Source organism: Macrotis lagotis, chromosome 4 (genome assembly GCF_037893015.1).
Source record: "Macrotis lagotis isolate mMagLag1 chromosome 4, bilby.v1.9.chrom.fasta, whole genome shotgun sequence".
In the NCBI taxonomy this organism is placed as follows: Eukaryota; Metazoa; Chordata; class Mammalia; order Peramelemorphia; family Peramelidae; genus Macrotis; species Macrotis lagotis.
The window spans coordinates 182,418,533-182,445,148 of NC_133661.1; the positions used below are offsets into that span (position 1 = coordinate 182,418,533).

A 26,616-nucleotide genomic window follows, 5' to 3' on the forward strand; every position below is an offset into this window, starting at 1 on the left:
TCTAGCTGTGGGTCTCTCAGATGTCTGTTCTTCAGCCACGCTGCCCCCTGTGAGTTCTGACCTAATTCCTGTCCTTCTGACTGAGAAAACATTTACCTTTTTTGTTCCTAGAGATTCCTTTGCCAGCTTTCAGGTCACCCTACATTGATGTTACAGTAGTCTTTGTCATTTCTCTCCTTGAATTCTCTAGGCTTCAGGAAATCCTGACCTCCTTCATGTTCCTGACCCATTTTTTTTTATTTGATTTTCCTGCAGCATATTCACCAACAGCTTAGCTTGTTAAATCTCCTTGTAAACATTCAGCTTCCTCATCTCTTTTCCTAAGCTGGCATATCATCCTAGTGGCACGAACTGCTCAGCCTGGACAGCTTCTGGTCATCTTTCCCAGGTGAAGCCTCCCATTACCCCTCAAGTTCCTTCTCATTCCAGAAGCAACCTTCTAATTCCTTAACCTTGTCCCATTTCAGAGCTCATTCTACCTTTTGAATCGTCTATTTGGTTCTTGGTTCCTGTCAGAGGGATGCGTCAATTAGTTTGTGGAACAGTGCTAACTGCCCTGTTAGTGTGGAGCAGTCACAAGCAAGTTGCTAGCTCCATCTGCTTCTCCAGCTTCTTTTTAACCCCTAACATTGGTGCCCTTCAGATCTTTCAGAAGCTTTCACTACAGTTATTTTATACTTGCAGATTTGTCAAACAAAATAGAGTTAAAAGATAGATTTTAGTTCCAGCTCTTCTGCTTAATATGTGGAAGAATGAATATGATATTGGACAAGTTATGCAACCTTTCTCAACTTAAATTGTGAAGTGCTACATGGATATTTATATGTATACATACACATATACATATACATAAAATACAAGAGCAACACGATTCAGTAAAAAACTGATTTAATTTCCATTAAAAATAGTAACTAGCAAAAATAGTAACTAACAAACTTTAAGGTTTATAAGGCATTTTTTAAAATATTGTTTCATTTTAATCCTCAGAATAAACTTTGGAGGTAAGTGCTATTGTCTTTATTTTATAGATGAGAAAACTGAGGTAAAGTTTATATGAATTGGTCAGGGTCACCCAACTAACAAATATCTAAGGTCAGAATTGAACTCAGGTTTTTCTAACTCCAGTGCTATATATACTTTGTCACCTATCTGCATCTTCCACAAAGGGAAGAATGGGTTTCTTCTCATATATCAAGATTTAAGTTTCAATTATTTTATGTTAAAATATAATACAAGCCAGCATTTAGTTCATATGTTGTAAATGCTTGACCTTGTACTCCTCCAAACCATAGACACATGACACATTCCTCTATTTGATCTTAACAAGGGAACTAATCAAGATGACCAACTTCTTTCCCATTTGCTTTAGTCATATTGGATGTCATATTTTCTAATTTAAACTCTTCTGAATTCTCTTTGATGATTATCATAACACCAACAATGTTGATCTCTAACATATAGTCCTTTGAAGTCCTACCGGGTCTGGTTCTAACCATAGAAATTATAAGTACAGGTAGGGTGAAGCTACAAGTCTCCAATCTCTTCCTCTGTTGTGAAATTTAGCCTCAGTCCTGCTTGAGAGGAAAATTCATAGAACCCAGTCAAGAGAACTCTTTAGTAAATTCTGATGAATCCAATAGAAACTTTATAGCCCATTTCACCTTACTAGGACAAAATCCAGGAAAGAGAAAAATTGGGGGGGTATACTTTCTGTACTACTGGGAACATTGATTTAAGTTAACTATCCATCAATGGTATGGAAAGTAGTTTCAGTCTTAGCAGTGATGTAGCACCAAGCTAGTTAAATATTATACTAGAATGTAATTATCTTTAGACTCTTTAAAATGCTATTTCCTCAGATGAGTTTTTTTACCTTATCATAGACCCTCGAACAGTATTGATCCTTTGAGATATTTGATTCAATGGAGAATCCAACCCTTTCGTTTTACAAATGAAGAACAGATGTCCAATTAGAAAGTTAAGTGACTTGCCCATAGTCCATTTCCTTTGTGTGAAAGGAAGGAACTTTTCTGCCCGATATTTCTAGGATGATAATACTGCATGGTATATGTATTTGTTTAATGAGAATCTATATAAGCAAAAATGTATAGTCTATTTACAACAAATTTATAGTAGTAACAGCAATTTGTGTGCTTGAATCTCAAATAAGGAAGCCAAATGGAAACTCCCCGGAAGTTGTTAATTTTGGAGTTAATTGCAAAGCAGAATTGCTTGTTTTTAAGTGTGTCATAGCTTGCTCACACCAACCTCTCCATTGCAGGTTGCCATGCTTTACAGGAGAAATGGTATAAAAGATGTTCTTAGATTCTAACTAGAAAGATAAATAAGCTAGTTGCTCAGTGAGAGTGAAGAAGTAGTAATGGACAGCTCCTGGGCTCCACTGAGGACCACATAATGTTAAGGAATTGCCCCTCATCCCCCACCCCAGCACATTGGATGGTCAGGACAGATGGGCATGAGTGAAAGGAAAGCAATAAGCTTTTTTAGTCAGGACCTACTACAGTCAGCACTGGGTCTGGCAAAATGGAAATGCTATCTAAATGTAAGGCAAATGCTGTTGTTATTGCCATGTTATAGTTGAGAACACTGGAGTTTGAATGACACATCCTAGATGACAAACCTAGAAAGTGTCTAAGGCTATATTGAAATTCAAATCTTTCTGAATCCAGTGCACCATCTAGCCACAGCAATTAGTTCCACATCCTTGGCTTTTTACTGCATCTGAATTGGTTTAAGAATCAAACTAAAGGGGTGGCTAGGTGGCACAGTGGATAAAGCACTGGCCCTGGAGTCAGGAGTACCTGGGTTCAAATCTGGTCTCAGACACTTAATAATTACCTAGCTGTGTGGCCTTGGGCAAGCCACTTAACCCCAGTTGCCTTGCAAAGAAAAAAAAACACCTAAAAAAAAAGAATTGAACTAGAGACAAGATCTCAGTTATAGAACTCTTGGAAGGAATTTCTTTCCAGCAGATTCTAGAACCTGTACTGGTAACTGAAGTAAGAAATCAGCTGTGTATGTCTGGGTAGGGGGGATTTTACGTTAGAATCAAATTCTATAAAGAAAGTCACCATGGCTGAGGGTCCTTGACAAGATCCTGACCTCAAATACTTTTCCTTTTGGTAGGAAAAAGCTGTTCCATCTCTGAAGAGAAAGGTGAATCTGATGATGAAAGACCAAGAAAAGGAGAAAGACGGTCATCTAGGGTGCGACAGGTAACTACTTCCTGATACAAGTATCTTTCTAGAGGAAAGAAATACTGCTTATCTAATAGAATGGTTTCTTAGGACTGTGTGAAGATACAGATAAATGATTTCAGACTCAGCACACATAATTAAGCACTTATTATGTGTAATATACTTTGTTAGGTGTTAAGAAATACAAAGATTAAATGACAAATCCCTTGCCCTCATGAAGCTCATAAACTAGTAGATTATTATATACAAATAAAATAATTCATGGTGAATTCTTAAGATAAATATAAATCAAGTTCTATTTTGAGATCCTAAGAGTAAAAATAAACTTGGAGTCCAAAAAGGAAAGACAAATGGCATTTAAAGGTATATGTCAAAAGGTGGCAAACACTTAAACACATGGAGAAAGTATTCCAGGGAAAGTAAATAGAAAAGGCACAGAAGTGAGATTATAAAGTATATATGTATGAGCAGAATAACTATGGCAAAGGGACTAAAGTTTGGACCCATGGCAATACATTCACAAGACAGTAAATGCATTGGAAATCTAGCAGCTTAGCTAAAATTGAACTTAGCATGCTTCCTCCTCCACAGGAATGGCTACTATCCTGGGATTTCACTGGAGAAATTGCTATATATTACCTTGATATTGTTAGCACCATGATACACAGAGGTTGACAAATTTGGGTCTCAAGGTGTGGTATTTTTGATCCCAAAATAATGGGGGGAGGACTTATAACCTTCCCACTCATCCACTTCATCCCATTTCTCCTTTTAACTCCTCTGGTGTACATGTAACCAGGCACCTACTCTCCTTATCCCAGTTGCAGGTTGGAGATAAAGGTTTGAAATTCTGAAGTGTGAAGGTGTTGAGAGCAGGTGTTTTTGTTGATGTTGCTGGCCCAAAGTTTATGGATGCCTTTTCTTGATGACATTAATGGTCTGTGCCTTGTTTTTCATATTCAAGGGAGAATCTTACACCTTTTGGTCTTCCACTATCTATGTGGAAGAGGGGTGACAGAAGGAGGAGGAGGATACCCATTTAGCCATAGTATCTCCTTGGGTTGATTTTATTTGTGGGTACAGTTGGTGACACTTGCCTTGGGCACAGTTTGTAGTCAATAAACACTTTTATATCAGCCACTGTGCTGAGAGGTGGGGAAATCCAGATTCAAAAGGGGGGGGGGAAGCATCCCTTCCCTCAAGGAGCTTATGAGGAAAGATAGCACAGAAAAGTGAAAAAGGAAGTGAGAGGGAGTGACAGTGGGGCAAGGACAGAAAGAAGCAAGAAGTCCAAATTGAGTATTGGGGGACAGGGACAAGAAAGGGGAGTTAAGGACTTTACTTTCTAGATCCAGAGATGGAGGTTGTGTATGAGAGAGAGAGAGAGAGAGAGAGTCTCTATGTATGGTATGTGATATGAATATGAAGGTTGATTGAATCTTGCAGGATCATGATACTTCTTAATGATGAGATTTTGGCCATATGGTGAAGTTAAAGAAGTCCAAAATGAATGTAGCTAGGTGGGAATGAGATGTCTGTCCTGTACCCCCAATTGAATGTTGAGCTTGTACCTAGTGCAGATACTGCTAATTATTTGTTATGTGTTCAACATTAAATAGTCTGATTTGACTCTTCATAAGAGAAAGGAACTAATATAAAGGCTATTGTGGAATTAGAATTAACAAAACTTTTCAATTGATTTGAGTGGTCAACAAAAGGCAGAAGTTTAAAATGATACGTGATTTCAGAGTTGAGTGAGTAAAGAAATGGAAGTACCTTTTACAGAAATGGGGAAATCAGAAGGAGGTAAAAAGAAAAGTTTGGTTTTAAGACATACTGAGGTTAAGATACTGGTGGAATAACTAGAAATATCCTCTAGGAAATGAGATGTGTAAATCTAGATCTTAGGAAAAAGATTGAGGTTTAAGGCAGATTTGAGACTCCTCAACATGTAGCATTGAAGCATGGATGAATGCTTATATTATGATGTATTAATGAATGTTTATAAATTAAATTGCCAAGGAGAGCATGTAGGGAGAAGAGGCCAGGGACAGACTTTTAGGAAGACATCAACATTAAGAAAGCCAGCAAGTGAAACTAAAGAAGTAATTTAAAAGGTAGGAGGAAAATCATAAAAGTGTCGATGAAGCCAAGGAAAGAAAGGATATCCAGAAGATTATGTGTCTAAAACTTATAGAAAAAGGTAGTAATAGAAGATGAAAAAAGAAAATCTTTTGGGTCCAGAGTATGGAATTAATAACCTTTGAGAAAGCCATTTCAGTTAGTATCAGGGAAGCCAGATTTCAAGGAATTAGCAAACTGTCAGTATTTTCTCTTTTAAATTTTATTTTGAGTTCTAAATTCTCTCCTTCCAAAGTTCTAAATTTCTCCTCCTTACCCATTGAGAAGGCAAGAAAATATGATTTTCATTACACATATGAAGTCATGCAAAATATTTCTTCCTAAAGAAAGTATGAAAAATATGCTTTAGTCTCAGTTTATCAGTTCTCTCTCTGGAGATGAATAGCGTTTTTTGTCATGAGTCATTGTATTGATCAGAATAGCTAAGGCTTCATAGTTATCATCTTTATGAGTTTTGCTATTGGTGTGTATAATGGTCTCCTGGTTCTGCTCACTTCACTTTGCATCAGCTCATATAAATCTTCCCAGGTATTTTGTTTTTTTTGCAAAGCAATGGGGTTAAGTGACTTGCCCGAGGTCACACAGCTGGGTAATTATTAAGTATATGAGGCCGAATTTGAAATCGAGTCCTCCTGACTTCAGGACCAGTGCTCTATCCATTTTGCCACCTAGCTGCCCCTCTTCCATGTTTTTCTGAAACCATCTTCCTGTCATCATATACCACAATTTATTCATTCATTCCCTAGTTGATGGAAATCCCTTCGGTTTACAGTTTTTGGCATCACAAAAAAAGTTGCTATAAATATTTTTGTTCATATAGATCCATTTTTCATTTTTTTATCTCTTTACTGTATGTATAGACACACACACACGCACATATACACACATATAGGCATAGTTCCAAATCATTCTCCATAATGATTAAGTAGTTTACAACTCAGCCAGTTTGATAGGTATGAGGTGGTATCTTGAGGTAGTTTAATTTGCATTTCTCTTAGTGATTTAATGCATTTTTCATATGGCTATTGATCACTTTGATTTCTTCTTCTGAAAACTACCTGTTCATCTCTTTTAACTTTAACTTATCAATTTTTTTATAAATTTAGCTCCTTATATGTTCGAGAAATGAGACATTTTATCAAAAAAAAACTTATATGGGGGCAGCTACGTGACACAGTGGATAGAGCACTGGCCCTGGAGTCAGGAGGACCTAAGTTCAACTCTAACCTCAAATATTTAATAAATGCCTAGCTGTGTGACCTTGGGCAAGTCACTTAACCCCATTGCCTTAAATAAATAAAAAAAATTAAAAAACACTGTTAAATTTCTCCCTAGATTGCTAAACTTCTAATTTTGACTCATTTGGTTTTATTTGTGCAAAACCTTTTTAATTCATGTAATTAAAATTATCCATTTTACTCTGTGATCCTCTAGCTCTTGTTTGGTCATGAACTCTTTCCTTATCCATATTATTGGACAGATAATTTCTTCCATGCTCCTCTAATTTGTTTTTGATGTTGACAATCTGTCAGTATTCTCAAAACAGCTAATTATTAGAAAAGTTAATAGTTCTATAAAAACTAGCTAATTTTGACCCCTAACACTATTGCTTTTGCAATCTTTTACATTAGGGTTTTATCCTGTATTTAGTTAAAAATGTTTGGTTGGTGGGGAGGAGAGGGAGAAGGAGTATAGTCAGAAATGAAATTGGTGTAAAAATAAGAGTTATAAATTAATTTTTTTAAAATTGGGCCTACCATTTCATCAGTAGGGAGCTGCCAGTGAGAAACTTACTATATATGTGCAGATAAGCACTTTCTCTACAACTATATAATTTCAGAGAGCCACTTGGGGCATTCAGATTAAATGTCTTGTCCAGGGTTATACAAGAGATATATGCCAAAGGAAAGATTTAACTTTGAACTTCTTGACTCAAAGTCTAACTCATTATCCACTATGCCAAGCTAGTTTTAAATAAAAACAAGACTTTTTAAAAAAGAAAATTGTTTAGTATCATGTCACCTCTTTCTATAGTATTCAAAATTCCTCCAAGGGGTCTTCCTAAGATTTCTTTTTCCTCCAATAGATTTTTTAGCAAGCAGGTGCAGAGCCAATGAATATGCCTATGTGCATTATTATTTTATTATTTTTAATTTTAGGCAAGAGCAGCTAAGCTCTCTGAAAGTAGCCAGGCAGCTGAGGAAGAAGAGGAACGGGAAACACCTTCCAGAAATCTGAGGGCCAGAGCAGATCGAAATGTGAAAACAGAGGAAGAAGAAGAAGAGGAAGAAGAGGAGGAAGAAGAAGAAGAAGAGGAAGAAGAGGAGGAAGAAGAAGAGATGCAAAAAGCTGTTGAGCTGCCAGTTCTAAAACAGTTTCAAGGGGGAAAGGAGGAAGCCAGAGCAGCCTTTCAGGAGGTAATGGAGGGGGTAACCAAAAGCATTGGATCCCAGGAACAGGAAGGACTAGAGGAAGGAGGAAGAACTTCAAGGGCTCTGGAAGGAGCTGAAGTTTGTCAGTTAGCCAGACTGCAGCAAGAGAAAGGTGTGAAAGCATCAGAAGTTGAAGTGGAAGAAGAGGAAGAGGATATAGGAGAAAAAGAAGTAAAAGCTACAAAAAACCCAGAAGAAAAACAAAAATCTCCTTCTCCACCTCGACTGACTGATGATCTGCTGAAGGTTTCCCTTAGGCCACAACCAGAACAAGTTGCTAGTGAGGAAGAGACTCCCCCACCCCTGCTGACCAAGGAAGCGTCCACACCACCAGCTCCTAGTGAACCCACCACTGGAGAAGAAACAGAGTTATTGGAAGGCCCAGCCCCTCCTGACCTTACCCAGAGGTCTCCTCCCTTTGAAGAGGCTGAGGCCAAAGAACTAATATTATCCCCACATACTGTTCAGGTGGTAGGAAGACTGCCTTCCTTGCCAAGCCCTCCAGGCACCAAAGTAAAGTCTCCCACAGAGATAGCACAAGAGGGGAATTCCCTTCTTCCAGTTGAAGCAAACACAATGACTGTACCCTTAGCTGAGGAGGCTCACCAAAGTGAGCCAGAGCATTCTACCCCATTCATTGCTCTAAAAGCTGAGGAATCAAATCTATTCAAGGTGAATACTGAGGTTCCCTCTGAACTGCCACCATCTTTGGTGCAGAAGGAAAGCAAAGGAGACTCCCCTACCCCTCTCCCGAGCCACAGGATGAAACGTTCACCCTCCAGCCAGTCCTCATCATCTTCCTCCACTTCCCGATCAAGATCTCGCTCTCCAGACAGTTCAGGCTCTAGATCCCGATCACCTGCCAGATCCAAGCAGAGGGATATATCTTGGTCACGCTCTTGTTCCAATCCACGTTCAGGAACCAAAGTAGACTCCAGGTCAACATCAGAGTCTAGGTCCCGTTCTCGTTCTCGATCCCGTTCAGCTTCAAGCAACAGTAGGAAAGTGAGTATATCAGAATTTAAGATGTTCTAACCAGCTTCCATTTATTTGCCCTATGTTACTTCCTATTTTATATCAACATTATTTACATCTTAAACTTTAAATCTTCTCTTTCAACTTCTGGCCTATTAAAATTTCTCCCTTTGTGATTTGCTTTAGAACTCAATTTAAATTCCCTGTCCTATAATTTATACCTGGGTGGGTTCCTTCTTCATTTAGAACTCCTAGCTAACTGAGATTGATTCTATATTCCAGTCTAAACAAGTTTAAGAATTCTAGATCATTGACTATTAAATTAGAGAAATTGATAATTCTGACAGGAATAAAAATAAGTTAAAAGAACTTAAGGTATTCAGATTAGAAATGAACACTATCATTAGGAATTGAACTATTAGCTTAAATATTAAGGAAAGACAGGAAAGATCTCTCTATACTAGGTTGAATAAGTAGGAAGTGGAAAACTAGATAATATTTTACTGGAACCAAAGACCTGTGTTCTTATGATGTTCCCACTCTGATTTCCTCAGTCTCGGAGCCCTGGAGTCTCCAGGGATAGCAGCACCAGCTACTCCCACACCAAAGATCCCTCTCCTGGGCAGGAGGTTGCATCTCTCAGCAGTCCATCAGTGCCACAGCGGCAGGTCCTTGAACCAAAAGAGAGGACTACCGTCTCTCCAGCCTTTGCCCCAGTGAGGGGTGTGAGCCAGGCTGAAGCAGTTGAGAAGCATAAGACCCAGAGATTGAAACCAGAGCGGGTAGGCTATGGCACTTCCTTACCAGGGGGCAAGAGATAATCACTACCTCTCTTGTAACTTAACAGTATTTTAGGATTTACAAAACATTTTTCTTACAACAATGTGAGGTGTAGATAGTGTGAATATTATTATCCCTGGTTTTTTTTAGGTTTTTTTTTTTTGTAAGGCAAATGGGGTTAAGTGGCTTGCCCAAGGCCACACAGCTAGGTGATTATTAAGTGTCTGAGACCGGATTTGAACCCAGGTACTCCTGACTCCAGGGCCGGTGCTTTATCCACTACACCACCTAGCTGCCGCCCCCCCCCCCGCCCCCGTATGCCTGTTTTTAAAGAGAAGAAAACTTGAGGCTAAGCATTTTGTGACTTATTCAAAGTCTCACAGATCTTAAGTGTCAGAGCTAGGATTTGAACCTAATACTCCTAACTCCAAATCCAGTATTCTTTGTGAATACTATGCTGTCTGTGCCTGAACTGAACTAGGGTAGAATGGGCCCTCCTGCTAAGAAAAGTGGGGAGGGGTGGAGAATGACAGTTTTTGGAAGCCCATGGAGGAAAGGAGAGGAAGAACACTAGGTAGAATTTCAGTGAAGTTAAAGTATACTTAGTTGTTTATATCAATGGATTGTATGGCTCATCTCTTAGAACTCAGTTATCTCATATCTCATAGAATTTCACAAGATAAAAACAATGTCCTTAATTCAATAGAACCCATGAATTGGTTTGTGTGAATTATGTGAGTTATTCTCTACTCTGGGTACTGACTGGAATGTAGAATGACTTTCTATCAGGGATCAGTTGGGGTCTTTCTTAGGTATATATCTATCTAAATAAATATCTAAATATCTTAGGTATCTATCTAAATATATCTGCCTTATTGGCAAAATCTCAGCCCCTTCTAAGAACAAAAATAGCCTCCTTTTCTCCTTTAGAGCAGAAGTGAAATTCAGAACTCTGAGCTCTGCTCAGATAATGAAAGCCTCCTAATAAGATGCTGCTGTAGAAATTGTCTAAGTACCTTATCTTAAGCCATGTTCCATTCAGTGACCCACTTTTGAAGTGAAGTGATGTAATATAAAATAGAAGTTGAGTTTACTGAGATACCAGGGCAGGATATGCTCATTAGATCCACATAAAAGAATAAGGAATTCAAATTTAGCAAACCTCAGGACTTAATGTATGGAGAATATTATGTTAAAAGAAATACAAAGTTATCTTTCTAAGCTCTTTGGTATGTTTGTTTTTTCTTACTTTTTGATAGGGGAGCCCCAAAAAGCCTGAAGTTGAAGAGGCAGAACCACCTGCCCCTTTAGATACCCGAACACCAGAGATGCAGACCGCTTTGCAGCCAGCTCCAGGAAGGATCCAGCACACTGTGTAAGTCGTGCCTTTGGATTGGGCCCCTCATAAATAATGCAATTTAGAATGTAGTCTTGTTATTCCCCCAGGTCATAAGATAATAGTATTGGAAGGGACTCTAGAAGTCAGCTAGTCCAGTGCCCTTATTTTGCAGAAGAGAATACTGAGAAATGTAGTGTTTAAGTTACTTGTCTGAGGTTATAATGGGTAGGAAGAGTGGTCTAGGATCTTGATTCCCTGAACTTCTGACACCAGATCCAAGTGTGTTCTTTTCATTCTTCATCTATGGAGGTAGAGTTTTAATCTGGACAAGGTCTAGATTTTCTTTTACTATGCTAGAAGCTACCACCAGAATTCCATAAAGAATTTTGGGAAATGGTACTGAGGGCAGGACAATGGAAGGGATGGATGTCACAACCAGTTATTTTTCTTGTAGGTAAGCCAGCAGGGAATTGTGCTTCCAAACTTAAGACATAATCAGTCCTATTAAACTAATGAAATAGCAGTATTTATACTAAGCTAAAATTTTATTTCTGTGGCCTTAAGTGCCTCTATCACTCTTGGGGATGGTTCAGAAACCCTAGATTTGATAGCTAGCATATGTGATGCCAGAGACTAGCTTTTAAGAACCCATAGTTAATATCTTAATTATATTAAGCACTAGAGTCCTGATTTTCCATTGACAAAACTTCTTTTTGATTTTGTGATTAAAGTAAATTTAGGGAATTTCCAAGTTGAAATGAGGGAATCTGGTCTTTTTTGCTGTAATATTTCCTGGTCAGACCACAACTAGAACATTATTAGGTATCCCATTTTAGGAAAAACATTGACAAATTGAAGCATGTCCCAGAAGAGGATGAAATGAAGGAATTGAGGTTATATAGCCCAAAGGAAAGACTAGGACACTGGAGAAGGGGGCATGATCAGTTGATATTATAATAGGAGCTTTTTATGGAGAAGGGGGAATTAGGCTTGTCCTGCTAAGATCCAAAGGTCAGAACCAGGAGCAGTGAGTGGAAATTTCGGAGAAGCAGATTCAGATTTGATGTAAAGAAAAAAATTACTAACAGCTATATTGGGTCCTTTAGGGAAGTAATGGGTTCATTCTCATTGGAGATTTTTCAGGCACTTGTTAGGGATAAGTTATATCAACTGGCTGCCACTATACCTTCAACTTGATTTAGTTATCTTAATGCCACTAGTTTGATGCTATTTTATATTTCTGGATCTCATTAAAATATTTGCCATATAGAAGGAGATTCAGGATTATTGTCTGATTCCCATTATAGATGAGCAGCCATTTTGAACAAAATTCACCTGACTTAAACACTGGGGTGAAGCATTGTGGGAATAAGTTACTCAGCTATGAAGATTGCAGTATCTGAATAACTTGTTTCAGTGATAACACTTGATCCAAAATTTTTTCAAAATTATTTCCAGTCCTTTTTAACATTAATGTAATTTCTAATTAACATTAATGTAATTTCTCCCTAGGTCAGTAATAGTCAATTTATTTCTGAAGACCCTAAAATATCTGCCTTATTGGCAGATTTTTGCCTTTGACTGGGAACAGTTGTATGATTTTACCTCATTTTTCAATTATTTTAATGAGTTTACATTCCATGTAGTTCATGCCTTTGGCTAAGATCCTATGTTAATGTCATCACTGCCATTATAATGCCATTAAGTTGCATCTACTGCCATCATGTGGCCATTAGATTTTATTTTTCAAAACAGGGTTGGCACCACTTCCTTTGAGAGATGTTTGTTTTTTCCTTCTTAAAATGGGTGCATTATTCTCTGGAAAAGAGTTTTTTTCTTCTAGGAACATAAAGTGACAACCCATCGGATCCTGGAAGATGTTAAGGATGGCTGGCCCCAGCTTACATCTCCAGTCAGGATATGGGGTCCCCTCCTGTGCTTATCAGCCTGAGGCACCCCATAAAGGGGTACAGCTTATTATTTATTTAATTGCAACTTTGAAGTGGGTATTACTAAGCCTGGTATTAGTGGGCCTAGAAAATTGCTTCCTGTGTTCATTGAGAAGCAGATGGTTTTAGAATTCCAGATCTTGTCCCACACATCATCTGCAATGGTGAAACAGGCAACTATCACTTTGTGTGGTTTTTTTTTTCCTTTTACAGTAGGAAGCCCCAAGGAAAGCTTTTGAGTCAATTCTGGATTTTTCCCCCTCAAGTAAAAATGACTGACTTTTTTTATTCTACAAGTGAAGTTAGTCATATCAGACTGACTTTGATGGGTTGAGGGGTACAGCCTGCTTTCACTTGGGGCAAAAAATGTTCTTATCCTTTGTTGTCTAGATAAGCCCTGGTGATATGGTTCCAAACCTGGGGTAGTAATTTGAAGTGTAGATACAATACAAATGGGGGAAAGGTGTACCAAATGCCTCCTTCCACCAGATGGTCTACTTGACACTCTTAAACTACTACTACTAAACTACACTATGTTGACATTAAATTCAATAAACTAAAACCTCACTTTTGCCTCCATCCCTGGAGGATCTACTTTAAAGCAGTACAGCACACTCTGGCAATTCCTGGGCCTTTGATTCAACCAGTGGCCTTCGGGAACCCTGACCAGTTTCAAAAGCAAGATCAACAATACTAAATGAAAACCTTATTCTTCCATGACTCAGCTTCAGTTTTCCTGTCCCATCTAAGCAAGTTAAGGAGTTTCAGAAATGGAGGTGAGCTATGCTACTTCTTTAAAACATTAGAAAAAGGGGGTAGCTAGATGGCGCAGTGGAAAGAGCACCAACCCTGGAGTCAGGAAGACCTGAATTCAAATCCATTCTCAGACACTTAAAAATTACCTAGCTGTGTGACCTTGGGCAAGTCACTTAACCCCATTGCCTTAAATATATAAAATTTGAAAGATTAAAATATTAGAAAAATCATTTGTCTTTCAAAAACCCTTCCCTTCCAAAGGGGCTGACTTTCACTTTGGCTGTTATTTTAACTTTTGGCTGCATTTTATTCAATAAGGCCAGGTGTTTAGTTAGGAGAGGGGATTCTCATTGATGCAACATGAGTAAGAGTCTCAAATTCTGATCCAGCTGAGCCTTTTTCCAAAGTCCAATCTTTCTGTCTACTAGAGAAGTTAAAAAAAAAAATTTCTCTGCAACAGAAAATAATAGTACTATGATTATATGTTAATACAGGGAAATATTCCAATCCAAATCCTGAGTGCACAGCTACTTCTTACCCTCTTAACTTGTCATTTGATTTTGTCTGAACATTTAACCTTTCTTCATCTTCAGATCTAGCAAGCAGTAACACTTTTAATGTAGCCTACTGACATTATTCCTTCACATGTTTGAGAAGGGAATGATTTTTAAAGAAATACTTCGAGTAATCTACCCTCCCTGAGGGACTTGAGCCCCTATACCTACAATTTTTGTCAAGAGATAGAATTGTTCATTCTAAAAGGTTTAACTGTTTATTTGCACTTTGTGTGGAATATTAATTTTAGGGTTTGAAAGCACAACAGTTAATCCAGGATCCTTATTACAAAATCCCAGGATTTTTCATGTCTTTTCCACAGCAGTTCTTTTCAACTCCCTGTGAATTATCTGTAATAACTTTGGGGTTTGGGTTCGAATATAAGTATGTGCAGTATTTGGTTTTTCCATTAGCTTGTGAACTTCACTTCTATTTACATTTTTTCATTTGGGTTTGAACACTAACCTGAATTTCTCGCCTCCAGGTTACACTGTGCTTTTTGTCTGGGCTCCATCATTCCATACTGCTTAATAGTGGGTGGAACACATAAAGGGGAGTTTTCACACATTTTAAAACTTATTTAGGGATCCTTTTACATGAATGCAAAGGATAAAACATGTCTTTTTGTCTTAAGATATGGCAAAGAACAACTGGGTGATAACAGCAAAAGCTCACTTAAAACAGTCTTAGAGCTGAGGTTATCAGAGGTTACAGTCCACCACCTCACTTTTCTGGTGTTTTCAAGGTCTCAACTTTTGCTTGTGTTTTCTCCTCATGAGGTATTTAATCTCTAAACATTCACAGAATTTGTTCTCCAGTACTGGGACTAGAAGTGACAGCATCAGACCCTCTAGATCCCATTGATCTCTTGAAATTGTGAAGAGCAGCCTTAGGTCTCATATTTCACACTTTCACTTAATGGCTATCTAAGAGGATAATCTAGGCATATGAAAGACACAAACCTGCTGTATCTTGAGAGGGATGGAGGAATTGGAAGAATTCCCATGGTTGTTAGGACAAAGAAAGGCATCATGGTAATCTCACACTTTAAACACAGACTTCTTCCTTAAAGGAAGCCTCTTCTGGGGAGGGATATGAACAGTTGAAATGTACCTCAGGACAAGCAGGTGGTAATCCCAGCTCATCTGAATTTGGAAGGTGTTGGAAGGTAATGATTTTTATGGGTATTCTATACAAAATATTTTTAGGGGAATCCCTTGTATACTTGAAATTTGATTCAACAAGCGTTTATTAACTACTTTATGCCTAGAATAGCATCTTTGAAACCTTCAATCACTTCATAATCCTAACATCACAGAAAGAATAATCCAACCTTTAGGGTATCCCAAAAATAATGATTTCAAGTAACAGCTGTATTAAATAGTCACGTGTTCATGTACCAAGATGACCAAGGGAAAACAAATCAAATCAAAACAAAACAGTTAAAAACCTGATTTAGGAAGTCATCCAACCAAGGTAAAAATGCAGAATGAGCAAATTGACTTTTGAGAAGCAGAGACCACTAAAAGAAAGGAAATTAAAAGGGAATCATTTGAAACCTTCAGAATCTTCCCAGATTATTATTTAGTTTGCCCTTCAGTAGCAGGGAAGAAACTTCATTTCTAAGATTAAAAATGCAGTTTTTGAAAAAAGAGATGCTGGACTTTGGGATACACTCTAAGAAGGAAGTCTTCAGGCAACAAAAATTTATTGGATGCCTACCGTGCTTCATTTTGACTCTGTCAAAAATAGTGGTGCTCCGCACTAAACTCATTGTTTTGGTTGTAATGATTCTACTTGATTTTCTCCACTGAACTTGAAGTGCTCCCTCCTGCCTGGCATCAGCCTTTCTTCTGCCTCACTTTAGGCCCAATTCTTTTTGCTTCATTTCATTTCTGGATCCTTCCTAGATATCATAGATCATCAGAGTCAGAAGGGACTTTTCAAATGATCTGTCCCAATGCCTTTATTTTGCAAATGAAGAAAATGGGCCCTAAAGAGTACCTTGGCTAAGGTCACCCAAATGAGTTGCAGTACTGGGACTAGAAGTGACAGCATCAGACCCTCTAGTTCCCATTGCTCTCTTGAAATTGAGAAGAGCAGCCTTAGGCCTCATATTTCACACTTTCACTTAAAGGCTGACTATCCTTTTCCTAGGGTTCTACCCTGAGGGAAAGAAGACATTATTAAAGTACTACCCAACGAAGTTGTTTGTCATCTCTTTAAAAAAAACCCTCTTTTCTTTTCCCTTCTCACTTTTCCAGTAACCAGCTGTCCCTGAGAAAAGGGGTGGTGGGGAGTAACACATGGTCCTTACAGCTGCAAAGCTGACCTGTTACCATGGTGACCCAGTAGTACTGTTTAATTAACACACAACCACCTCCCCACCCCCAGGATTCCAACTGGCTGATCTGGTTTCATGTTCCACATTTGTGAATATGGGGGAGATGAGGTGGTGTGGGGGGTAGGGAGGATGATGACTAGGAGACTTGCCTGTATCCTGTCTGTCTTGTCTACTCCATCCTTGCTTTTGTTACCTTGTTCTCGTTCACCCATCTCTTACCCAGTTCCTTCTCTTTCTTGTCCTCTGGAAGCTTCCACGTAAAATAAGCAGCTGTAACTTTGAATGTCTTCCCCGCCCTCAACTTGTCTCCTGGGAGGACTAGGAGAGAGGAGCCTCCCCTGGGTTTGCCCCCAGTAGCTGTTGTAACATGAGTGAGCTCGGAAGGGGGAAAGGCCAGGCCTAGCCAGCCTGCACTGAGAGCTCCCTGTGGCCTGCTTTGCCAAAGGAGAACAGCCTGGCTTGCTCTCCCGCCCCCTCCCTCCCTCCCTCTGCTTTCCCCTCCCCTGCTGCAGCAGGGCCCTCCCCTCTCTGCACACACAGGCTGCTGGGTAAGTGGCAAGATGGCTCCCCTGCATGTCTCCGGCTGATCGCCGCCGCTCCTCCAATACAATAGAGCCAGCCACTACTAGCAGCCTGGCCTTCCTCCTCCTCCTCCTCCAGAGAGATTGGCCCAACCAACCCGGGGTTTGCCGTGAGGACTTAACGCTTATCTCTTAAACGCCAGATATATTATTTCAATCTCCCCTCACCACCACCACCCCCTTCCATTTACCTTTTTTCTTTTTTCTTTTTCTTTTTTTTTTTTTGGATCCCCAGTTGCTGCATCTCTTGATTTTCTCTCTCTCTGGATCTGGGGCCGGGAGGAGGTGGTGGGAGCTGGGGACAAGGAAGGTGATTTTGTTTGTTGGTGGGGTTTTTTTTTTTTTGGTTTTGTTTTTTAATTTAATTTTTTTAGGATTTTTTTGTTCGGTTTTTGTTATTTCTTCCATTCCAGAAGGGGATAAACAGCACTTCCAGGGGGAGAAAAAAAAAGCATGTTATCAGAAAGCAAAGAAGGGTGAGATCTTCACATTTCCATGTCTCTCCTCCCTTTCGCATCTGTCCCTCCTCTCATTTCTCTTGTTCCCTATGGCCTTCATTTCTCCTTTTGTTTTTTTAATTGTTTTTAGGCATCCTGCTTTTCTCTTCTTTGTCTTAATTCCACTCAGGCCCCTTCCATCTGTGTGGGGAATAGATACTTTTCAGGCTAGTCTGTGCTGTAGATTTAGGCAGTTAAAACCTGTGTGTTTCAGTCAGGGCCTGCTTAGCTGGGGGCTCTGTATAAATTTTCCCCTCCCCCCCAACAGCTTTCTCAGTCTGCTCTCTGGAGGCTCTCTGACCTCTGAGTGTCAGGCTATCTGGGGCTGCTGGATTTCCTGGTGGTTATCACGCCCAAGGAGGCTTGGTTTCTTCTCCTGAGAATTAGGCCTCTGGTCATCTTGATTTGATTTTTTTTCCCCCCAAGCTTGTGGGGGAGGGAGGGGTGAAGTTAGGGGTGGGGTCTGAAGTAGATTGAGAGGCAGTTTATTCAAAGATGGATCTCTGGAATTATTTGTGTGGGAATGGGGGGGGTAGTTTGTGTAATAATCCCAACTGGGAAATCCTTATATACTCATAAAAGGGGATGATTTATTCAAAGCATTGAAGGTATCTGGGGGAAGTTGTGGGTGTCTTCTGACTGGGTGATTAGCTCTTTCAAACTGTGAAAGTAATAATGGGATATTTGGAAAAAGCAGCGTCAGCTGAGTATCGAGAGTGGCCTCTGTACCTTGTTGATAAAAGGGATCTGTATCCATCTTAAATTCTACGGGTGGGGGGTGGTTGACCTATGAAGCATAAGCTTTTCCTGGTGAGGTATCCTTTTGCTTTTTTCCATCATTCCTGATATCTCCAGGTTAGGTGAGTGACCATAGCCACCTAAGGTTTTGAATAGGCTTGCAACTAGAATCCATGCCATTAGTCATGACCACATTTTACCATCCTTTTGAAAAGCCCCTACACAGTGTCTTTCACATAGTAGGAGCTTAATTAGTGTTTATTAACTGGCCTGGCCAGTGAGGGGGGTATACTGGTTGTAGTAAAATCACCTCTGAAGCAATTGAAGAAAGGATAGGAATGAAGACCTGTAGTAAGCCTTGGTCAGTGATATTCAACTATCCCAGAGACAGAATATCCTCAGCACCGCACTTCCATCACAGCCTTGCCCCAACTTGGAAGGGTATGGTTCCATGACCAGTGTTTGTGCCCCTTTCATCTTTAGGTAAAGGAAAATCTTACCTTTCCCCTCAGCTTGGGTTAAGCCTGAAGCCCAAAGAACTAGGGCCCTCAATAGGGGCTAAATTTCTCTTGTGATAGGGAAACCATCTCTTCCCCCCCCCCCTTCCCCATCCCCAGTGACGAAGCATGGGGGTTTCCTGACTCAAGAGCTAACATCTTGCTCTCTGTTCCCCTTGGTTTTTTCCTGCCCTTCCTTTCCTCCCCACCCTCCCTCCCCCCCCCCACCAATATTGTCAGCGAGGAGAAGGAGGAAGTGACCATGGAGACAGCTGAAAACAGGCCTGAGAATGAGGTGCCTGAGCCCCCCATGCCCATTGCAGATGCAACAAGCAGTGAAGAGCGCCCTGAGGGCAATGCAGAGGATGAGGAGAAGAAAGAGGTAAATTTCAAGGCCACTTGTTGTTGAGGGTGGGGGGACAACCCTGGGGAAAGGGTAGGCCACTCTGGTGACCCCCTTTGAACAGTGGGATAAGTTGAGAATGAAGGGGTAAGACAGATATTTACTCAGCAGAGATCTGGGACCTTTAGGTCCCAGAGGCAGACAGGGAAAACTGAGCAGTGTAGGGCCAAAGGGAGAATTTGCTGGTTTAGCAAGGGATGCCCCTTGTATTGGGAACCAGGCTTAACATTTATTTCAAGATAAGGGAAGTTAGTTTCTGGGCTTCTTAAGTTTGTATTTATCAATTTATCAAACTTTATTCTGCTTTGCTTTTTTTCCTTTCTCTTACTGATTTCTAGGACATCAGCTCTAGGTCTTAACTGTTCTTTTGTCTTGAGGCTGCCTAGTTATGTTCTGGTAGGATCACACTAGGGACAAGAGTCCTTGTTATATTTTCTTAAATTATTTTTCCAAACTCAGCTCAGTTTTTGTGGCTATTATCTTCAGTCTCTTAGGGATAATCACCTTCTTGCTTTCCCTCCTTTTTATCCTGTTAGAAAGCATTGCCCCCTAGTGGACTTGTGAAATTTTTCACCACAGACTAACCATGCCTAGAATATTTGAATTTCCTCTCTGCCCCCCAGTGGTCCTAGTGCTGAGGTGGATATTACTATACTTCACGAAGATTCCTTAGTTATTTTTGTCTGTGGTGATACTTTTTTTTCCACTCACATTCATTCATGCCATGCATCCAATTCAAGGGCTACCCCAGTCCAAGCCAGCAAAATCTTCTTGGCTGTTGTAGTGATAGAGAAAGTCTTAGCTGGGTTTGGGAGTTGGGGGCACAGGGTGGGTGGGACTGTTGTGTGTGTAGCCTTTCTCTGGTGTGTGTTGCGGGGGTGGGGGCCGGTGAAAGTGATTTGATGTGCAGAATATTATTTATTACAAGGTCCTTCTTCCCCGTAAAACTTTGTCCAAGTACCTCATGTACGGTAATCCGCCCGTAAAATATAACCCTGCCCAACTGGCCAATTGCTGCTGCTGCCTCCTCCTCTGGACCCACCCGCTGCTACTGAGCTGCCCAGTAAGAGCCGAGTCTGCTATCCTGGTGCCTCGGCCAGAAGGGGGGTTGTTGTATGTGGGCTCCTGGGGGGGCCCCCCACACCTGCCTCCCTGACCTGTCTACAGCAGGGGGCCAGAAGAGTACTGTACAGGAGAGACTTGTATTCAAAAAGCAAAGTGCATCTGGAAAGGGGCGGACTTGTGCCAATTCCCTACTTGGGATGCCTCAAGAAGAACTCTTGTCATTGTTGGGGCCCCCATCCATATGCCTCTGCTGGGGGCTTCCTTGTTCTCTACAGACTGTTGGATTCCCTTTCTAGGGCAACAAAACCTCCCTAAAGAGCCATGTGTGGGCATGGCAGCAGGCTATAAGATACCAAAGTGGGGCCCTCAGAATAAGCTTCAACCACTGAGGATCCTGCAGAAGGTCAAAGCCTTAAGCCCCAGGAACTTAATGCTGGTGACATCCCAGTCTCCTACATCACTGCACACTCATCAGATGAACTTTCCTCTGGTCCCACATGGTGGAGGGTAGTATGCTGGCAGCTCTTACCACTTCTCCATCCTTGGAGGTAGGGCCTGGTTCCATCCATCCATCTGACTGGAGCCACTGTCCCAGCTGGAGCTCTCTAAGGCGAAACCACATACTCTTGAGAAGAAAAGCAGCCTGGCCTTACAGTTGTCATTCTTCACCTGGAATGTCTACGTACCATTCCAGGGGCACCTTCATCTGAGGCGCCTTGGCCACATCTGATCAAAGGCTTCCCCACCTAGTTGCAGGCAGAGGAAAAAGGGACCCTGGAGTTATTCATCACCTGGATTGCAGATGTTGAGTGTTGTTATTGCTGCAGTTTGCCACTGGTGGACATGGGGGCCATGCCTGCCTCTCATAATCCAGGGCATGAGCCACTCCTGCCATTCAGTGGCCACCTCCTCATCAGGGACTACAAGATGGTGGCCATACAGAGCTGGGACTGCTCTCTCCCCTCATTTCCCCCCCTCTGCCCCTCGCTGAGCCCGGGCACCACCATTGAACTGCCTGACACCTTGGAGACTGGGCACTGCCCCCCCAATTTTTCCCCTTGCCCCCCCTTCGCCCCCCGGGAGGACTGTGGCTCTGCCGCCGACCACCACGCCGTGCACTCACCTTTTTTGCCAACCCAACCCCCCACCAATTGCACAGCGCCTAGCAGGGAGGGCTCATTCTGATTGGACCGGCGGTTGACTAGATACAGTACACAGTGAGGTGCGATTGGCTGAACTGAAGATCCCAGGTGTGAGATGGTACCTGGAACATTTGTCATATTCCTAATTTATTTATTTTCTTCTTTTTTTTTTCTTTTTCCCCCCAAAAATCTTTATTTTATTTTTCCCCTTTTTCTTTAATTTTCTGATTTCTTTATTGATTTTATTTATTTGGTTCATGTTTTTCCTGTTTTAATTAAGACTTTTTTTTTTTCTCACTAACTTTCCCGTCGAGAGCGGCCCGGCTGGGGTCAGGCTGGCCCTTAACGGAGACCAAGGAGACTTGGTTAGATGACAGAAGCAGGGTTGGGGAGGGAGGTGGAAAGAAGAGATTTTGTCAAGAGTCCTGCTCTACCCTTTAGAAGGGTGGCCTTAGTTTTTCCAGAAATAAGCATGCAAATATAAAGGTTCTCCACTCTATCCCCCATTCTTAGCCTTTCCTCTCTGCTCTGTTCATTGTCCCTTTCCTTTGGGAAGAGGAAGGGAGTTGTCTCAAAGCCACCTTCTAGTTCTCAGTTAAAGCCCATAAGGCATGAGTCCTGGTTGGAGAAGGAATGGTAAGTCCCTCATGGAGCCAAGTAAGATGCCTAGGAAGGTCTGAGAATGCAACAAGTGAAAAAGGCTGCCCCTTTCAAGACCTTTCTATGATTGTTACTAAGTTAAATGGCATTTAACTCACAGTCTCCAAGTCAAGTTGGTTTTGGGCTACCTTCCTCCAAAAGAGATCAGGATTGTAGGTAATAGAAATCTTTGGAGTTTTACCTTGTGCAGTATGGGATACAAGATAAGCACAATAGCTTGTACTTTGTGGGATCAGAGTCATTTTATTTTCATTGGTAGATTGGTTGGTTATTGAAGGGAGGAAAATGAAGATCGTTGAGGCCTTTCCCATCCCATAGTTGGCTTTCTTTGTTCCTTCATTTTTAACCTGAGTTAATAGAAAGCATGGAGGACTGCATCAGCCAACTCTGGGCAATAGAGGCAGTGGCCTCAGAATTTGGGCCAGGTATGTCTCAACCCAGAAGGACTATGAAGGGGGCATGGCAACATCTTTGAAGAGCGGGGGAGGCCACTACACCCTAAAAGTCTTCTTTTCAACTTATTTCTGGTAAAGCTAATATGCAGGCATGGTGTGGACTGGACGGACCTTTCCCCGATGTGACGTTTGGTTTTGTTTTTTTCTCTAACTTGCATCGGTTCCGCTTCCGTTTTTGCCGTTTGCCGCTTCTGTTTTGGTCTCTCTGTCTGTCTCTGTCTCTCTTACTCTGTGTCTCTGGAGCCTGTGCTGAAACTACCCTCATCTAACCTCTTCCCCCCCTCTCTGTGGGGTGTGTCTCTTTCTCTTTTTTTCCCCCTTCTCTTCTCTATACAGAGCTCGATGCCCAAATCCTTCAAGAGGAAGATCTCCGTTGTCTGTAAGTTCATCACTGATATTTAGACATTCCATAAGCAACCTGAATTTTTGATAGAAAGATGTACTTCTCTATTGCTCTGTATCTTTGTCCCCCAAGAGTATAGGTTTTTTGGTCATTTCTCTGGTTCCATTGAGTTCTTTACACTTATACCAGTTTTCAAGGCTTATCTCTCTCCCAATGGAAATAGACAGTGAGGTGTTTCAGACCCTATTGTCCATTTATTGTTTCTACTTTCTTGTTCTTGCAGGCATTCTAGAGCCTAAAGTGCTAGAGAAACATATTCTTTCAAACATATATTCCTAGAGTCAGAGAATAGGAATGGAGGAGGAGTTTTCTGCCATCCTGCTAGAGAATATTTGATAAAAAATAAGTTTTTAAAAAGTTCTGGACCCCATACAAGCATATATCTCTTTTTGCCTTCCCCATAATTTTAAATGTGATTTCTAATACCTCCATTTGTACAGCTAAATTGCTTAGGGGTTTTCCTTCTTATACAATCCCCACCAAGAAAATTGTGATTTTTCTACCTTTAAGTACAGGTAGATAGTTTGTTTCAAACAGTAAGTGGTTTTATTTCTCTTGTTCATTCTGAAGACAAATTTTCTTCAATCTCTAAGATTACTTGCCTTAATTAAAATATTACTTTAAAATATTTAACAATCTGAATTGATGATGGATAAGATAAGCCAAGTTAAAGGTTGGTCAGTGGGGTTACAGAGGGAACTAATATAGAACCTTTGGCCATTTCACAACTGAGCTTTGTTTCTTGGGAGTAGCAGCTACCAAAGGGGTACCAGCTGGAAACAGCGATACAGAAGGAGGCCAGCCAGGACGGAAACGGCGTTGGGGGGCTAGCACAGCCACCACACAGAAGAAACCCTCCATCAGTATCACCACTGAGTCTCTCAAGGTGAGGTGGGAAAAGCCTGAGGGGGGAATGTGGGGAGGTGGGAGTAGGCGTGGGCCCAGTGTAACGGGGTGGGGGGTATCTGTGTCCCAGAGCCTTATCCCCGACATCAAACCCCTGGCGGGGCAGGAGGCCATTGTGGATCTACATGCCGATGACTCAAGGATCTCTGAAGATGAGACAGAGCGTAATGGTGAGGATGGATCCCACGACAAGGGCCTGAAGATTTGCCGGACCGTCACTCAGGTAAAAGGCTTGGTGTGCTAAGGAGCCAGATTATGGAGAGGCTCTCTGTTTGGAAGTGGCTGGGAACAGGGTGGCTGTTGAGGTAGGAGTCAGAACTTGGACTGCCTTTTTACCATTGATTCAGTGTCTCATAACTCAGGGGCATATGTATTTGCACCCAATATTGAGAATATGTTGCCAGTGACATGCCTCAATTCACATTATTTCCAGCTTTTTAGAAAGAGCTTCTGAGATCTACTATTCTTCCCTGCCTCATCAGAAGGAGTCAGGGTCATGGACATGATGTGCTTGAGAAGAAGTGCCTCAGAGCCCCTGATGTTCCCTTACCTTCTCCCTTTCTATAGGTGGTGCCAGCAGAAGGCCAGGAAAATGGGCAACGTGAAGAAGAGGAGGAAGAAAAAGAACCTGAAGTTGAGCCCCCTGAAGCTCCCCAGGTTTCTGTAGAAGTTGCCTTGCCTCCACCTGTGGAGCATGAAGTTAAAAAAGGTGAGTAATAAGGCAACGAATGAACCAAAGGGTTGTACTGGAGAAGGTAAAAATCCTAGAGTTATGCCCTGCTGACAACCATTCCTGTTTTTTTGTTGCAGTGACTCTGGGAGACACTCTGACCAGGCGTTCAATCAGCCAGCAAAAGTCTGGGGTGTCTATCACAATTGATGATCCTGTTCGTACAGCCCAGGTGCCCTCACCACCTCGGGGCAAGATCAATAACATCGTTCACATCTCCAATTTGGTAAGTAGGTTCCACACCCCAAATCAGAGAATAGGCATTCCCAAGCATTCTGCCTGAGCTGTGGGCTATTGAAAAGTGTTAGGAATGACTCCCTTTCTATCCTCCTTTCCGTTTTCGTTGGCAGGTTCGTCCTTTTACATTAGGCCAGTTGAAGGAGTTGCTGGGTCGTACGGGGACCCTGGTGGAAGAGGCCTTCTGGATAGATAAAATCAAATCTCATTGCTATGTCACGGTGAGGAGGAAGGAATGTTCCATGGCTAGGTTGCTGGGTCCTTTGGGTGCTGATCTTGGGGCATTGTAGGATGGTGACTAAATTGAAGGCTTTTATCAGTGGGGGTTTTTCTATTTTTTATCAGTATTCAACAGTAGAAGAAGCTGTTGCCACTCGAACAGCCCTGCATGGAGTCAAGTGGCCCCAGTCCAATCCCAAATTCCTGTGTGCTGACTATGCAGAGCAGGATGAGGTATGAGACCTAGAAAGGAGGTGGGCATCTTCTCTTACCAGGGTCCTCTTTTCCAGGAATTTCCCTGGCACCTGGGTCAGGACCCCCATAGGGAAATATTTCTTTCCAGTGCCCTTTCCATAATTGAACTTGTAACATTGCTTAAGAGATGCCACTGAGGTTTACCTGAGCCAATCCTTAAGGAGTTTCCCTTTTTTTTTTTTTGCCCTTTTTTACTATTTACTTTTTATAAATTTAGTATCTGCCCTTCTTTACCCCCAGCTGGACTTTCATCGAGGCCTCTTGCCAGATAGACCCTCTGAGCCTAAAACTGAGGAGCAGGGAGGCCCACGGCCCCTGCACCCTCCGCCCCCGCCTCCAACCCAGCCGCCCCATCATCCAAGGGCAGAGCAGAGGGAGCAGGAGCGGGCAGTGCGGGAGCAATGGGCAGAACGGGAGCGCGAGATGGAGCGACGGGAACGGACTCGCTCAGAACGGGAGTGGGACCGGGACAAGGTCCGTGAAGGGCCCCGTTCCCGATCTCGCTCCCGTGACCGCCGTCGCAAGGAACGAGCCAAGTCCAAAGAGAAGAAGAGTGAAAAGAAAGGTACTGATTGAGCCACGGGTAGCTTTCCCCATCTTTTGTTACTAGACTGTGGCAAGTGTACCTAACAATCAGATGGGATCCATTTTAGGGCCAGGCATACTCAGAATCTAACCATTCTCTATCTTCACAGAAAAAGCCCAAGAGGAACCACCCGCCAAGCTATTGGACGACTTGTTCCGAAAGACCAAGGCAGCACCCTGCATCTACTGGCTTCCTCTGACTGACTGCCAGGTGAGCTTTCTCTTGTATAAAGACTGGAAAAATGCCCCAAGGGCCCTGGATGATATCGGGAGGGCAGGGCTTGGTCACAGAGTTGGCAGGTTTGCAGGAACGGGGCAAGGAGAGGCACAAGCAGCAGACACCCTGACTCCCCCCCTCGGCCCACAGATCGTTCAGAAGGAGGCCGAGAGGGCCGAGAGGGCCAAGGAACGCGAGAAACGGCGAAAAGAGCAGGAGGAAGAAGAACAGAAAGAACGAGAGAAGGAAGCCGAACGGGAACGGAGCCGGCAGCTAGAGAGGGAGAAACGTCGGGAGCACAGCCGAGAGAGGGAGAGGGAGAGGGAACGGGAGAGGGACCGGGGGGATCGGGATCGGGAACGGGGTCGAGAGAGGGATCGGCGGGACACCAAGCGGCACAGTCGAAGCCGCAGCCGCAGCACCCCGGTGCGAGACAGGGGTGGGCGCCGCTAGCTGGAACCCCCCACCCTAAGGAAAGCCTCAGGCATCAGCCGCCCTGCTGGTGGGGGGAGGGGGGGAAGAGCCACAAAGGGACA

General features: G+C 42.1%; 1 protein-coding gene across 9 annotated transcripts in view; it reads left to right on the top strand.

The window, feature by feature from the left end:
• ACIN1 (apoptotic chromatin condensation inducer 1) overlaps positions 1-26,616 on the top strand; it is a 37,435-nt gene extending 10,819 nt beyond the window's left edge. For 3 of the 9 annotated variants that reach the window (XM_074234869.1, XM_074234873.1, XM_074234872.1), the window contains exons 4-19: positions 3,148-3,236; positions 7,520-8,797; positions 9,322-9,549; positions 10,807-10,922; positions 13,561-13,611; positions 19,044-19,185; positions 22,865-22,907; positions 23,684-23,817; positions 23,908-24,060; positions 24,405-24,546; positions 24,648-24,793; positions 24,918-25,025; positions 25,150-25,257; positions 25,519-25,843; positions 25,974-26,074; positions 26,231-26,616. In XM_074234869.1, coding sequence (XP_074090970.1) covers positions 3,148-3,236; positions 7,520-8,797; positions 9,322-9,549; positions 10,807-10,922; positions 13,561-13,611; positions 19,044-19,185; positions 22,865-22,907; positions 23,684-23,817; positions 23,908-24,060; positions 24,405-24,546; positions 24,648-24,793; positions 24,918-25,025; positions 25,150-25,257; positions 25,519-25,843; positions 25,974-26,074; positions 26,231-26,533 — 3,467 coding nt within the window. In that variant the 3' untranslated portion in view covers positions 26,534-26,616. Of the gene's footprint in view, positions 1-3,147; positions 3,237-7,519; positions 8,798-9,321; positions 9,550-10,806; positions 10,923-13,560; positions 13,612-17,062; positions 17,548-19,043; positions 19,186-22,864; positions 22,908-23,683; positions 23,818-23,907; positions 24,061-24,404; positions 24,547-24,647; positions 24,794-24,917; positions 25,026-25,149; positions 25,258-25,518; positions 25,844-25,973; positions 26,075-26,230 lie in introns of those variants that run through there. The other 6 variants (XM_074234870.1, XM_074234871.1, XM_074234874.1 and 3 more) reach the window with 6 other exon arrangements.